The sequence below is a fragment of the Nothoprocta perdicaria genome, unplaced genomic scaffold (genome assembly GCF_003342845.1).
Source record: "Nothoprocta perdicaria isolate Ctin4 unplaced genomic scaffold, notPer1 scaffold_70, whole genome shotgun sequence".
Taxonomy (NCBI): Eukaryota; Metazoa; Chordata; class Aves; order Tinamiformes; family Tinamidae; genus Nothoprocta; species Nothoprocta perdicaria.
This window is the reverse complement of record NW_020455977.1, coordinates 1,039,581-1,054,669: the sequence shown is the minus strand read 5'-3', so window position 1 is coordinate 1,054,669 and position 15,089 is coordinate 1,039,581. Positions and strand designations below refer to the sequence as shown.

At 39.3% G+C, this 15,089-nt stretch overlaps 1 protein-coding gene across 1 annotated transcript in view; it reads left to right on the top strand.

Annotated features, from left to right (window-relative positions):
* Positions 1 to 15,089, top strand: part of COLQ (collagen like tail subunit of asymmetric acetylcholinesterase) — a 35,021-nt gene that overhangs the window by 13,423 nt on the left and 6,509 nt on the right. The window contains exons 4-13 of the mRNA XM_026050826.1: positions 1,362 to 1,406; positions 2,056 to 2,082; positions 3,781 to 3,852; positions 6,283 to 6,345; positions 7,425 to 7,451; positions 7,979 to 8,023; positions 8,515 to 8,550; positions 9,482 to 9,562; positions 13,154 to 13,250; positions 14,683 to 14,822. Of these exons, the coding sequence (XP_025906611.1) occupies positions 1,362 to 1,406; positions 2,056 to 2,082; positions 3,781 to 3,852; positions 6,283 to 6,345; positions 7,425 to 7,451; positions 7,979 to 8,023; positions 8,515 to 8,550; positions 9,482 to 9,562; positions 13,154 to 13,250; positions 14,683 to 14,822 (633 nt within the window). The remainder of the gene's footprint in view (positions 1 to 1,361; positions 1,407 to 2,055; positions 2,083 to 3,780; positions 3,853 to 6,282; positions 6,346 to 7,424; positions 7,452 to 7,978; positions 8,024 to 8,514; positions 8,551 to 9,481; positions 9,563 to 13,153; positions 13,251 to 14,682; positions 14,823 to 15,089) is intronic.

Here is a 15,089-nt window from a genome sequence, read left to right as displayed (position 1 = left end):
ATGCAATGTGAAAGCCATAAAGTCTTGTTTTATGAGCTTTGGCTCCAGTATTCTGCCCTTTTGTCTTTGCTGAGGCATAGGATGGAGCAAACTCATTTAGCATGTGAGTTATGAAGGGCACAGAGAGGGGACAAGCAAATGAACATGGTTGTTTTGTCTTGCATTGAGAAGAGTCTCCTCTACATTAGGAAACAGTCCTGCAGTGTGGCTGGCAATGAGCCAGAATGGCAGTAAGTACCAAAGAAGCAGGAGTTATTCCAGTCCTCGCTGGACTGCCTTTAAAAAAAATCATAATATTACCTCTGACTTCAATTGAAGAAACAGTGACATTCATTGTATTGTCTTAAAATGTCTTTTGTTATAAATATTAATCCCGCAACTGAATGATCTGTGGTCCCTCCAACATATTAAATACAGTGAGCCGGTAGATTTTACCATGGTCACCATGGTAAGATTGGTACAACCTGGCTCTGGAATTTTTAATTACCAATTGTGGGAAGGTGTATTCTAAATGGACCAAGTTATCCAGCAGTTCTCCCGGTAGTACTTTTCATGAGGGTCATGTGAAAACAAAAATGCTGCTACTGAAAAAAAGAAAAACGTACTCCTGAGTTATTTCCTTCTGTAACTTACATTACTTCCATGTGTGGTGAACAAAACCCATATTGTTCAGTCAGAGCTGTGTTTTAACACTTTTTTGTAAGGAGGAGAGTTACATGTGTAACAGCATAACTCTGGATTATATTTCCTCCTGTGCGTAACCTAAGATAAAATAAAAGAAATAAGATAAAACTTGGCTCTGACTCCAGTAAGATGCATTCTGATTTACACTACTGAAAACTTAAAATAACAGGAAAGAATTTGCAATTGGAGGTACAATTTGCTGCTATTTGCATAAAATCTACATGAACATTTGGATAGTTTAAGACAGTCATGTCCAAAACTAGAGTAATTTGTATAGCGGGGCTAGTACTCCTCTTATGAAGACTCAGAGAATTCCTTTTATTCATTAAAAGTAATTTTTAAAAAGCTTTCTGATTCTTTTCCTGAGCTGTGATTCAAGGTCTCCCTAAATTAAGAAGTCTCCTGAAAGGAGAATCAGGTTCATCTGAGAGAGAGAAATATATTCATGTATTTAAAGAGGCTTGTGAGGCTCAGGCAGTAACCACAACTCTGCAACCTGCCCTCAGCAGTGGACTGAGCTTCTAGCATTTAGAGAAAATGTGGGAACACCATGTCCAGGCACTCTGACTTCAGAGGTTCACACCAGTAATACAACTGGTTCCATGGGCCAAGGGAAGTCAACAACCCAGGTTTTCTTCCCAAAATAATTTGATAATGGCATTCACTTTTCTCCCTAGGGTCCACAAGGAATTCCTGGTATAGTGGGACCAAAAGGGGAGAAAGTAAGTACTTGGGGTTAAGGAGTTTGATATGTTTTTGAGGGGACAAGAAAAGAGATAAGGGGTTCATGTTCTGTTTTCTCATTTGCTTGAATTTGAATYGGAAGCTGTGCATCAGTTTCAGGCTGTAATTTAAAGCCTCATTTCCCTCTTGAAGCTTGAAATTGCTTGRAATATCTTTTTTCTGTCTTTTCCTGATAACTACCCGTGTCTGCAGAGGGCATCAAGGAGGCAGCTCAGCAGCACGAGTGAGCAATGGTACRAGTGCAACAAATTCCTAGGCAGACATGGGGATCAGAGCTCGTCCAGGCAGTGCCTGTTGTATGGCTCAGGTTCACTGGGAAAAGCAGCCTGTATGTGGAGTTACGGCCTGAGATCTGCAAAGCATTTACTCCATGACGAGGCTTCGACATTTTTATGCCGTAAGCTGGGCACCTATACAAATGCTTTGCTAGAGAAGGAAGTGTAGATTTAGAGCTAAGAACACAGGGAAGAATTGGGAGCTCTGTTAAATGAGCTCTTCTCATTCTGCCTTTGGAGGTGAAGTCTTGGACACAGGGATATTCCTAGTTTTGCTTATAAGCGTGTTGACTATTGAGCCGCCTTGCTTCATGTGGTGTTCATGGGACTAACAAATTCCTTTCTCTTACAGGGGGAGATTGGCAGACCAGGAAGAAAGGTATGGAATAAGGTGCTGTCTCTGTCATCAGCCTAGTAAATAGCAGTGGGAGCTCATAAAATACTCAGAACTCAGGAACTTGAATAACAACTAGCGAATGTTGAAGTCTCACCTGCTTGTGCTGCTTCYACTGCTACTGGAGGTATGAGACAGGGAGCTTGGGGCCTCCGGCTGAAGACCTGAGCCCTGTGCCTTGGAGAGCCCTCGTGGGTGGTCTGAATTTGATAAATTCCCTTGAGAAGAACGTTCTGCTTTAAGCAGGCAACTAAAAGAGAATGAGAAATACTACTGACTAGGTTAGGTCTACTACGACCTTGTGGACAGCGAAAGCAGAATATGGGAGCTATCATAAAAGATATATTTAAAAAAAAAAAAGGCAAAATCAATTTTTTTTTTACCACTCCAAAGTCAAAACAAGGTTYAGCTGCCTAGCCCAGAAGGAGGAATAATCATTAATGATTACATTTACAGAATTTTGGCACTGACACAATGTGCCAACTACAGTCCTATGCTGGGTGACATATGAGCCATGATATATTTTGAGAAATATGTGCCCCTACGTGTGATGAAACAGAATATGTTGTCTCAGTGGCTAAGTGCTTGCATTTAATGTGATTAATTTTGAAAGAAGACAAAAATGCAGGATGAAATCATGGATATGCAGAAGTTAGGTCACTAACTAGGAAAAGAAGTGCTGTTCTGATAATATACAAAATATTTTAACAGCAGGTACAAATTAGTAATTCAAATTAATATGAAACATGAAACAAAAGTGGTATTAATTATCTGATCTAAATTGCAAATGTTCCAAAGTAACCAAAAATGTCCCCTGTATAAACTCATATGTTCAAAACTGTAACAATTCAGAGACAGTCACTCATAAATGTGCAACACCTGAATATCTTYACCACTGCAATTCTTACTCTTCTGACAAAAAAAGTAGTTGTCCATATATAGACCAGGAAAAAAGCAGTATATTTCCTCCTAAAATCCCTGTGGCTTAGGTGAGGTCACTCTTAGCTCCAAATTTCACGATTATATTTCTAGGGCCATATTGTCCAGTTCTATTAAGCAGTATGTGGGGTACCTTAACCTGCACCAATTTAGAATACAGTCAAAGAGAGATTTAGAAGCTGTAGGTATAACAAGTGACTATATATATGTAATTATTGCTATTTCTATGACTAAGAACCTGATATTAAAGAGCTATACTATAATAGTATATTTATTATAGTTAGAAATATAATAATACTCTTTATGAGAATAACAATAAAGATAGAATATCTTAGTAAAAGTTTTGGTTTTATTCTTAGTGTAAAGTGGATTCATACTAGCAGTATTACTTGGAGGTCTTTTCTTTTACTTACACTATACTAAATAAAAGAAGGATTTAAGTTATTGATCCTAGGTTTTAGGATGTTTATTTTGACTTCAGTTAGATTTCCTCTGCCATTCATCTATTTATTTGACTCAGTATCACTTAGTATTTCTGGGAATCCATGTTTCCTCCAGCAGCATCTATATGAACTTCATTATGAATAGAATATAGTAACTATTTTTTGTACTTAAAAAAAGAAGAAACAACAAAGAAGCATTTGGAGTTCTGTATTCCTCCATGTCTTCTGACAGCAGCAGAGGCCTAAGTTTTGCAATGATGTCAAATGAGTTTATTGTAATAACTGATGCTTTCATTTCAAGGGTAGACCAGGTCCTCCGGGTGTCCCTGGAATGCCAGGACCAATTGGATGGCCTGGACCAGTGGGACCCAAGGTAAGATTAAAACACTTTAATTACCCTCAGACCGTGTGTACACTTTTCTTTCAGGACTCACAGAGGATTAGACATTCACAGAGGATGATCTAATAAACATCRTGAACTTAACAGCTGACTCGGGAAGATTCTGAACCACTGTCTGCTGGGAAGCTGTAACAGCACAAGGACACTCTGTTCTTGTCCTGTTTCTTATATTCCTCTGCAAAGATCTGACCAATCTAGGTTAGAGTGCTGCACCTTCAGCCCCACCACAATAGCAGTTCTTATGTTGATTAAATTCTGTCAAAGCAAAATTGAAAATCATATCTCATGGAGACTCATTGATAGCAACAAACATCTTTCATAATCACCAGAATCAGTGTTTCTCAAAAGGCTGTTGGCTGCATGATTATTCTTTAGGATTATCCTTTTGCCTGAATGTCTACTTTTTTGACAGTGCAAGTATGTATGCACATGTGATCACAGGGAAAACTCCATGGAAAAGGGGATTAAAACCATTTGGATGCTGGTTAGATATTTCAGGCACAGTTCCACTTGTCCAATCTTGTCCAATCACCCCTGCAAAAGTTTTGTGTGCAGTACTGTCCTTACACCTTGACAATCCTACTGCTGGAGGCTTGGCACCAGTGCCATTCATGCAAATACCCATTTCAGTCACTTTTCAAARTCAACAGCAGAAGAAATGGCAGGACATGGCATAATTTGTTATACCAGAGTGGTTTCTTCATCTGCATTATTATAAAAAAGTTACAGGATAGTCCTTTACTGAATATTATTTTATCCAAAAGCTCTTCACAGAAGCTAAGGTATATGATTTTTCTCCTGGGGTATTTGATGTACTTGTTTCTCTTCAGTTCAGTGTGTGAGCATCTAGTATATCAGGCAAAAGGACTGCAAATGATGTTGGAAACTGCATTTTCCAGTGCATCTGTGACTGTTCATTTGCTCCAARAGGGTTGTGACACTATCTCAGAGGATATGATGTAGTTGCTCTTGGTAGAGAATAGTAGTGGATGACTTCTGAATTCAAATCACATCAGTAAAGCAGGCCTTCAATCTCCTTGCTACTATGTTAGATGAAGAATATCATATTGTAGAGTGTGGGAATGTAGGCAAGCAATAAAGATCCATGTCCTGGAAAGGAGCCTGTCTTCCCTTTAACCCAGRAGATTGCTCCCCACAAAGTATTGTGTGCTGTGATTTCCCACTTAACAGCTATGAGAACAGAAAGAAGTCTTCCCTATCTTATTCCCCCATGGTTTAAGTACTGAAAAAAAGACTCACCAGAAAACTGGCTCAGTCTGCCTTTTCCTTGCATAATTTTTAGTTTTATTTATGAATTCTTCCCAGTTTTGTGCTATTTTTTTCTCCTCTTTGTCTACTGTTACGTTTTTTCATCATACTCTTTGGAACATTCCTCACATTCAATAGTAATATTTTTCTCTGTGATGAGCTTTCTGTTTAATTTCTATTCTTCTGCTTTTATTATCTCCTCTGATCTGCATTTCCTCTGTTCTTTAGAGAAATTCCTACCTTCTTTTTTTTTTTGACCTTCATATGTGCCCTTTTCCTACTTGGAAATTGGTGATATCATGATATCAATCTTTGCTACACCCATTCTTTACATCATAATTTTGTAAATCTCCAGTGAGCTATTCTTTTTCTTCTCATTCTCATCTTCATGCCTTACATTTATTCAGCTGGTCCTCATTACTTGTCTACTTCTCGGACACGGCCTTGTTTCAGTTCCCATCCCTTCTGCTTTGTTTCTTCACGGCTTCTTCCCAGAATTTCTGCCAAAACAGCAGTCAATATGAAAATCCTCTTTGCTGCTAGGACAGTAGAAGCCAAAGGAGAAAGAGTGCCAAACATATTCTGCTGGATAAGGCTGCTGCACTTCTGCAGGGACTGCTCCATATTTCAGCTTAGATAATTAGCTGACAGGAGCCAGAGATTTCGTTGCAAAGCCTTTTGGTGATTTTGTGTCTCCAAACCACTGTAAAGCCTATGTTGTCTCATTTAATATGAAAGTTACCAGTACGTCCCTCCACACCAAAAGACTTGCAGCCAAATCTTTCTTCTCTGTAACTTCTTGGAAGTGACTTAGATAAGATAGTTGGAGGCTACAACTCTTTAAGTACAAAAGAATGTACTGCTAGTTATTTGCTTTTATGCTCTTCCATAGCATCTGGCAAAACTCAAGCATAGTTTACATACCCAAAAAATACAAACACAAGAAAAAGACAGTATTAGAGGCCTTGGGCAGATTATGATAAACATAGGCTTCTGCTATAGTGCTCTAAAGCATTGTAAAGGTCAAGCTTGTCTCCTGTATTCGACACAAAACCATTAAACTMTCAGACATTCAAATATGACCTCGACAGAGAGCCGCTCACAATCAATAACTCTCTTTATTGACCCCTTTAGGGTGAAAAGGGAGATTTGGGTGTGATGGGATTGCCAGGTACAAGAGGACCAATGGGCTCCAAGGTTTGTTAAACAAATGCTGCGTTTTCAGACATCTGTTTCTAATGCTCTGCTGACAGCTGCTTCCCTCATGAATTTGCTAGAAAGCACTTATCAATATATATCTTTTTTAGTACAGCTAAAAAGATATGCTTTCCTTCAAGCGAGGTTATTTTGTATATTTGGGCTTGGCTGTATTCTTACCTTTTCCTAAAATTGCTTTAGTGTACGTTATTGTAACACAAAAGATCTTTTTAAAAGCAAGGCTCATACATAATTGTATCCCCCCCCTAGAAAYTGGACCTCTGAATTGTATCTTCAACATTAACTCATGACTCAAATGTATCTCAAATACCTCCTAAGACTGTGGAGATTCTTTTGGTCTTCTGGTAAACCATACCTTTGTTTGGATAGTAAGCCCAGTTTGGTCTGGATGTCCTGATAAATGCATTTGTCTGTAGAGCAGCTTCTGTGTTTACAAACTTAGGCCACAGTATTTTGCCGACCTTGAAAAAAATATAGATTTTCTTAATATTAATTTTGTAATTAATGAGTAATTACTTTCATAATTCAAATAAAGCACTGGAAAGAAGAAATGAATACAGAAGCTTGCAGTATATTTCTCAAAGAGAAATTTCAGTAATTCTCACMTTAGAAGCTGACTTAAACACCTTTTAAGTATATTTTYCACAGAGTAAAAAATAAAAAGAGGAAAATTATTAAACTAAATTATAAAACTTATAAAATTAYAAAAATTATAAAATCTAAAACAATTTTAGATTATTAGTTGTGGAAACTAAGGTTTAATTCAGATTCAGTTACAAATTTATTTTTCTTGTTTTAATTTGAAAAGTGATACCAAATCTGCTGGCTTTACCTGGCTTTTCCATGTTGGCTTATTGTCTGAGTTGTCTTGCCTTTAATTCATATTTTGAAATTSTGTTTCAGTGCACTTTTAGAAGCTATAAGCATTTATTCACATTTAGCATTTGATGAAGTTAATTATTTGTGTTTCACTCTTTTTCTTTACTTTTAAAATACAAACTTGCTTCTTGGGTAATTATGAAAATGCAAAGCATTAAAATATCTATCATTCCCTTTAGGGTTTTCCTGGAACTAGAGGAGAAAAGGTCAGTATGACAACAATAGAATAACGTATCACTTAACAATCGGAAACACTTATGTAAGTAATTTAACTCTAGAAATCAGATAATATTGACTGAGGGGAGTCTAAAGGYTCCATTAAAAAATGAAAATGAGTATGCAGAAGGAGAGCAATCTTGAGGCTTATGTTAAGATGCTAAAGGAGCAGGTCTTACATCCCATCTTACTGTGAACAATTTCTTGCACTGCACCTCACTACAGTCTCCATATTGGTAGAACGGTTGTTTGTTGATGTAGTTTATTTAAACTGCATRTTCTTTGTCATGGGGATAGTTGTTAACCCTAAGGACATACAGTGGGAACTGAACTTGAATGAAGACAGTGTCYGTGAAAGTAATAAGGAAACATCTTAGGCTATTTGCCCTCTTCCACACTCTGAAGATCCTCCAATATGCTGCACGGCTCCAAATAGTGCTTCATAGAAGAAAAATATGTTTTGCTTCCATGTGGAATGTAGTAACTAAACCTTTTTTGCCCTGTTATTTCTCCCCAGGGGTCCAGAGGTGAGACAGGTGACAAAGGTGTCAAAGGAGACCAGGTACTTTGTTGGGTTTTTTTGTCTTTCTGAAATTGCTCTAAGCTTAGGTTAATGAACCCTTGAAATAGTTCTGAGAGCAAATAGGGAGTCCAGAACCATGTTCCTGGGAGGGCCAGGGTGACGAGGGGAGGAGGTGGCCCCGCACGATGTGGGGCAGTGGCTGTGCCCCCGTGTCCCAGGGGATGGGGATGTCCTGCAGACAAGCTGAACCTGTGCAATCCAGACCCATGACAGTTTCCTGAGATGTTTCTGTTTCTGTTGACATGCTGTGGTGAGAAGATAGTGAGATCTGTGCCTTATGGGTCCTTTTAACTCAGAAAGGGAAAGCACATCCCTTTTGCAKCAATGAATCACAACTCATTTTTTTTAGAGGTATCTACAGACTGTAGGTGAAACTTGTTTTTCTTCCTTGGATGCCTAAACTGGTGTTGCTGTTCTCTGCCAAAGARCACTCCAGGTGTTTTAACAATTTTTCTTCTTTTCCTTTCTAGGGAGAAATAGGTTCCCCTGGAATGCTGGGTCAGAAAGTGAGTACAGGGTGTACTGGGGAATTGTGTTAAGGGTTGGCAGAAGGTCATAGAATGTCTTCAGAAGTGTCTTTGGCTGTAGTTRGAAAAGATAGAGCATTGAGACCTTGCTGTGGACATGACCATGAACTTTGGGCCTTTTATCTTAGGAAAAAAAAATACATGAGATTGAGCTCAGTTTGTTGTTGTTTCTCTCATTTCCAGAAYACTGGTTTGGATATAATCTTTTTCCCATTTAACATATTCAAAATCTCCATTATAGACTCCTGAGTGGCCTAATAAGTGCTCTGATTTTATCTACACAAACTAATAAACATATCCTTCATGACACCCTCCATCAAAACGGTACTGCTATAAATAGCAGTGGTAACCCTGGCCAGTTTAGATTTCACTATAGTTCTGCACTAGAAAAACAATCATAATTCGTACTTGCATCTCATTTTAGGGGTGGAATTCTTAAATGAGAATCATTTATTAGATAGTCTCATTTTGTCTCTGAAATAGGGCTAAGGAAAAAATGCTTCTAAGGAGGAGAGGAGATCAATGAATTAGCCACCTTCCCCCTTGGTGGGTATTTTATATCATAAATATTGACAGCAAAGCAAATTGTTGTCAAAAAGGTCAGATAGTTTTGCTCAACAACTTCCTTCCACAGCCCCAAGTCTTCTAGCATGCTTCTCCTCTCTCCAGTTAGCCTCTTCTTTAGGCAAAACATTTGGGTAAATGGTAAGAGATATTTTTGTCTTTATGTTTTTACAAAAATATTTGATTGTAATTGTGAGTTTCTCAGGAACAAACTGTGCCAGTACAATCTAGAGGACTCATATGAATTAAATCACTGTCCACCTGCTAAGTAGTATAAGGCACATATAACCAAAGTATTGCAAATTTCTGTACTTATATTCTTCTTCCTTTCTCCACACCCACAAAGGGCGAGATGGGTCCGAAGGGGCAATCTGGAGCACCGGGACACAGAGGACCTATAGGAAGACCAGGAAAACGAGGCAAACAAGTAGGACCTTGTTGTTTTCTCTTCCCTTGACTTAAGTAGTTGTAGCAATACGTGCAGCATTCAAATACCTGGCCACACATCACAGGGAACTGGTTCAACAAACTGGATGAAGTTCTGGATAAGGGAGGGATTTCAGGTGGTTTTGCTGAAGAACAAAGGATACTTCCACTCCTCCCTCATACTTTGTAGCTTTTAGGTACATATTCCTTCACATTCTGGTGTTTTTCTGTGCCTGCTACAAACGCGACATCATTTTTACTGCAACTCTAGGCAGGTAGGTGGAGTTGGCCTCTTGTGAGGGACATGTCATTGCCTGWGTCCCCAGCTGTTCCTGAATTTTCTCTGTGACTCACCACTATGGAGAACTATATTACTTCTATTAAGAATGACATTGCTTGTGTCTATCAGTAATAACATCATCTACACTAAAAATTATGTGCTGCAATGTATTAAACTATTAYGTAATCTGCAGCAATGAAAGTCACTGGTCTATACTTCCAAGCCTCAGTCCTTTCATACATTCCCTATTTCTATCATATGCATTAAGTGTTCATCTAGTGTTTTTTTAGGTACTGACCCTGCAACTTGGCCCATCTGGAGAGCACTTTCTGCTCACATTATCCAATTTGGCCCTGAGGTTGATAAATACAGATCAGACTTCAGAGTTGCAAGGCCTTGGTGATGACTGAAACATAGTGCAAAGAATCAAAGTACTAAAACTYCATTTCTGTTTATTCCTCTCCCTCTGCTAATACTAGTACAAGATTGATTTGTCAGTTTGGTTTATTTATATGACACTTCTCACCATCGTACACCATGTCAGGGACAGCTTCATCTTCTCTGAGAAAGGTCAGGATGAACACTTAATGACTTGAAAGAATGGTAATCTTGTGTGGAATCTGGTAGGGAGAGGGATGGTGACAAATGGGTCTTATTTAGGATTCAAAATAACTATGCTTGCAGAAATAACTTTTCAGATTTTCAGATAAATTCCGAARACTGGGAAGTATGTGTAAATTTGATATTGACCCCTCCAAGGACAGTCATTCCCATTCTCCAAGGAGGCAGTAAGATTAGTGTTGTTAGCAATTCAAGTGACCATATATACTTCTTTGCTTGCATCTTTCCTTGAGTATTTTTTTAAGCAATGGTATTGGGGAAAGCAGGGGAAGGAAGTCCAGCCTGATGCTAAGGAGACCAGACCCTTTTGGGCTCTGAACTACCTGAGGAGTCCATGTCTTCCCACTGACTGACAGTGAAGGAGTGAAGGTATGTGTAGCATAGTGCTACTAGGTGACCCATTGAGAATAATTTYTGTCATTGAAGTAGCAGGTTTTAAAAGCTGATGTGTGCACTCTGGCAGTTTTGCCAAGAGTATTCACCTGTTTTTATGTAGCATAAGGGTTGGAGAAGACACAGTGCCCACAGGCCACCTCCTGCTCACACAGAGCATATGCATTATCCTTTCTTTTCTTGAAAATGTTATTTGAAATCTCTGCAGGTCTTACTGTCACACTGAAGTTCTGCATTTCTGCAGTTGTTTGTTCAAGTGAGAGGATAGTTTCCATCAACATGGGGCCATTTCCTGTCTCTTGATCCCGCTGACATCCCAGATGAAAGCTGCTAAATTGGGAAGGTGTTACTTCCACTTCCATTTTAAGATACATCTTGAGTATCCCTCTGACTTCTTCAACTCTGCTCTGCCTCTGGGGCAGGCTCTGCCTGCAAGGTGGCAAGGAGGTGGGATTTGCAAGTCACAGCCTCAGAGCCCTCATGCAGAGATAAAGTGCCCAAAGGAACAGATGCCAAGGAGTGAGCTAGGATTTCAGCATTGGCAAGGTTAGATGACATCACTCAGGAAAAAAGGGAAAGGAATATAAATATTGCCCATGGGAAAAGCTTTCCTGAATGCAATGCGTGTGTATGAAAAGGCAAAATATTTAATAGAAACCTCAGTCTTTGTTTAATCTATCTGTGCTAAGCAAGATAGCTTGAAGCAATCGYTCCTCCAAAACAGGAGATACGGAAGTCTGGTAGCTTTCAGGCAGTTTGTTCTGGCATTGGATTTTCTCTGCCAGGTATTTATTTTGTTGGAAAAGAGATTTCCCACAATCTCTTTTCTCAGGGGCTGCCAACTCTTGCTCTGCCAGGTTTGTGTGCTCCCKTTGCATAATGTAAGAAGCAATTAGCGATCAGCATCGTGGACATTCACATAAATCTTGGAGTGTTTTGATGGCACAGACCTAACCTAATAGGATTAAACAAAGCAAATATTCAATTAGATTTTTATGGCTCGTGGCAAAAATAACCTTYGTCTGTTAAATGGTGCAAGTGACATTCAAATGTGTTCATGGGATACAACATATTGTGTAACACCAAATTATTTTAGTATATATTACTATGTATGCTTCATTACTCTGAAATTAGATCTGCAACTGCCCATCATTCATATGTGAATGCACATAAACCTGAAATTACACCATCCACAAGGAATTAATCTCCTTTGGCATTTAAGAAAAGCTAATACAGCACCAATCATTTTTGTTATGTTAAAAAAAAAAAAAGTGTTGTTGCATAGAAAGCAAATTAGATATTTAAACTGAAATCTAAATCAGTTTTGTAAAGCTGAGAAATCCAAGCTTCAGAATAAGAAAATAAATATAGTTATAAGTTAGGGAGCAAAGCGAGGAAGGYGTTGCACAGTCCCAGGATACATTTCCAAATGCCCAAGGGGATGGCTATACAAGAAAGCTCCCAAGAAATAAACCAGGGAGCTGGTTTTAAACTATATGTAAGCTCCTTTCCCACCAGTCATTCACTGTACTTGGACTGAGTGACCAGAGGACCATCATTCACTACCATGCAGCAGGGCAGACACCACACACCAGCTTGCGCTTTGTAAAGCCAAGCCTATCTTACCTTGCAATGGCTTGTTAACATAGCTGAATCTGAGGGGAAAGTCAGGACTAGGCACTTGAAATACTTTTGAAAATGAAGCATCTGCCTCAAAGCATTGAGTTCAGAAGCATTACATCTGAAAAAAAATGCATCCTAAGTCTAGGAAATGTCTTTGCTCTTTTTAAAGATAAAAAGAATTGATTTCTTTCCATCAGCCTTGCAAGTCAACCTAATCTCCAGAAGCCAGAGCTGCTTTCTTTGCAGGTTGTGCATTAACACAGTAACTGATGATTTTCAGGGTCTACTATTTCACCTGCATCAGTTGTTTCTCTCTGATTTGCGCTGCCTCCTAGTTAACTACCACAGACAAAAAAAAAAAATCTTTAAAAAAAGTCCACTGAATGACTTAGATCGGAGCAGAGTGGTTCCTGACTCCACACAGTGCAGATCTACTGGCGTCATTCACTCTCCTGGGGAGCAGGAGCCCTGCTTGAATCYACCTTTCTATCTCCATGTGGAAGAGGACGGCACACCTCTCTCTGGGGTGATGGCTCTGGTGCCCACGCTGTGCACTTGCTCCTCTTGGCAAATGTCTCTGCTTTCTTGAAAGGGAAGCCATCACTGGATGTAGAGGGGGAGAGCTTGTGAGTTATTAATAATTAAATAAACAAATGGATGTCTYCTCTTCCCTAGGGACAAAAGGGAGACATTGGACCTGTGGGAATCATGGGTCCGCCTGGAAGGCCTGGTCCTTCAGGCCTGCCAGGCCCCCCTGGACCTTCAGGATCAGGTAAGTAGTGGATCATGGAATTTTAGGCACTGTCCCTCTTCACTAATCCCTCTTGACTGACCACATCTGCCTACATAGGTGCCTTTTAGAGAAAATGCCACAAGGCTTTGTTTGCTTCTCTACTTACATTGAGATTTCTCCAAAAGGCAGGTAATTCCAACCTTCCCCCATTAYAGGAGAACTTACATCTTATTTTGAAGCGTTCATAATGTTTTTTTGGTGCTTCAAATAAAACTGGAACATGTGGTTCCTTGTGGGACTGTATTGGATGAGGATGAAGAAAGGCTATCTGGCAGCCTTGGAGAAACTKGTTAATTTTCATCATCCAAGGTCTGTTGCTTCTCCAGATACACTAGCTTGCAATGAGAGATTGCTATTTCTAATCAGCCAGGACATACTCACCCTGAAAAGCTCTGTAAAAGAAGCATCTGTAAAAAAACAGATGAGCCCAATAATAGGGGGAGAAACAGGAAAGAGAAGGAAAGTGACAGGAGTTAGAGGGAAGAACCCATGAAGAAACAAAATTTTCTTTTCCATTTTCTTCCCTTTCCTACGCTGACGGGCAGGAGATATCTTCCTTCTGGTGGTGTGGAAATGGAACATGGGGATGACTTTGCAACTACTCTGCATATATCTCATTATKAAACATCTTTATCCTGAGCAAATTATCTAGAAAATTTTAAAGAACTGAATTTTCACCATGCCAATGGGAAGGCAGACAGATCTTGAGATTACTTTTAAAGACTTTATTCCATCCCCAGAAAGTTTATGTATCAGACTTGTCAATCTCCTTGCTCTAACATATAAATTCTTCTTCCAAATGACGTTTTTGTAATGATGTCACTGCTTGCAGTATTAACATGATGGCTCATAATTCTGATTCTGCAGACTACTGAGTCCTTGATGCTGTTTGAAAGTCAAAAAGACTTGTTCTTTTAATCTATTGCATCCTGTATTTCTAGCTGGGATTTCCTTTATAAAACTCTCTGAGACAGCAGTGCTCAGTTGACTGTATATATACACAAGTCATATACAGACATAATGCAAAGACTAACAAACTCTTACATTATAGGCACTGCATGGGTGCTGTAGAGTAATTACGTGTGCATCATGGCCTGAAGTTCTGTAGTTTCAATCCTATTGACACTTACTTGGAAATCATAAGCAAATGGCCAACCTCTATGAAGTTGGTAGAAAAAAATAAACATGATCTGAAAGAAAATGAATGTGATACAAGCTCTAGTTTTTCTCCTGAAGTACTAGAATTGGTGGTAATGACTCCCCCAGTTCTCAGTAGATTTGCTGGGAGATGTGAATTTCTGAACATTTTTGTAAGTGCATATTCCCCTGACCAGTCCTTTTTCTGCTCAAGTTGTGATTGTGCTTTGTATGGTAACTTCCTCACACAGCAACCTGCTATTTTGCTTCCTAGGACAGTTAGTAATAGGACCAAAAGGGGAAAGAGGACTTCCAGGGCCTCCAGGGAGATGTCTCTGCAGATCCCCACACAACGTGAATAGTCCACCATATGAGGAATCTGTGTTTGGACACAGCTATCCAAAAGTCCCTGCGGTAAGCAGATTTTCTAGGAGAGAGTGGCAACTGTTCTTAAGTAGTTTTTTTAATAAGAGGTGTTGTGTTTGCTAACGTTTTAGCAAGGAAGGATTTAACAAGGAAGATGTCTGTATGTGGGCAGTGTGCTATTTCTACCACCCAAAACCTTTGAGCTCCAGTCAGAGCCAAAGAATGTAACCTCATCTCTAGTTCCGAGGGCTGTGTAACTGAGAAGCTGAAATACAGCCATCCTGAAGCAGTAAGGAGGGTGGCACATTTTTAGAA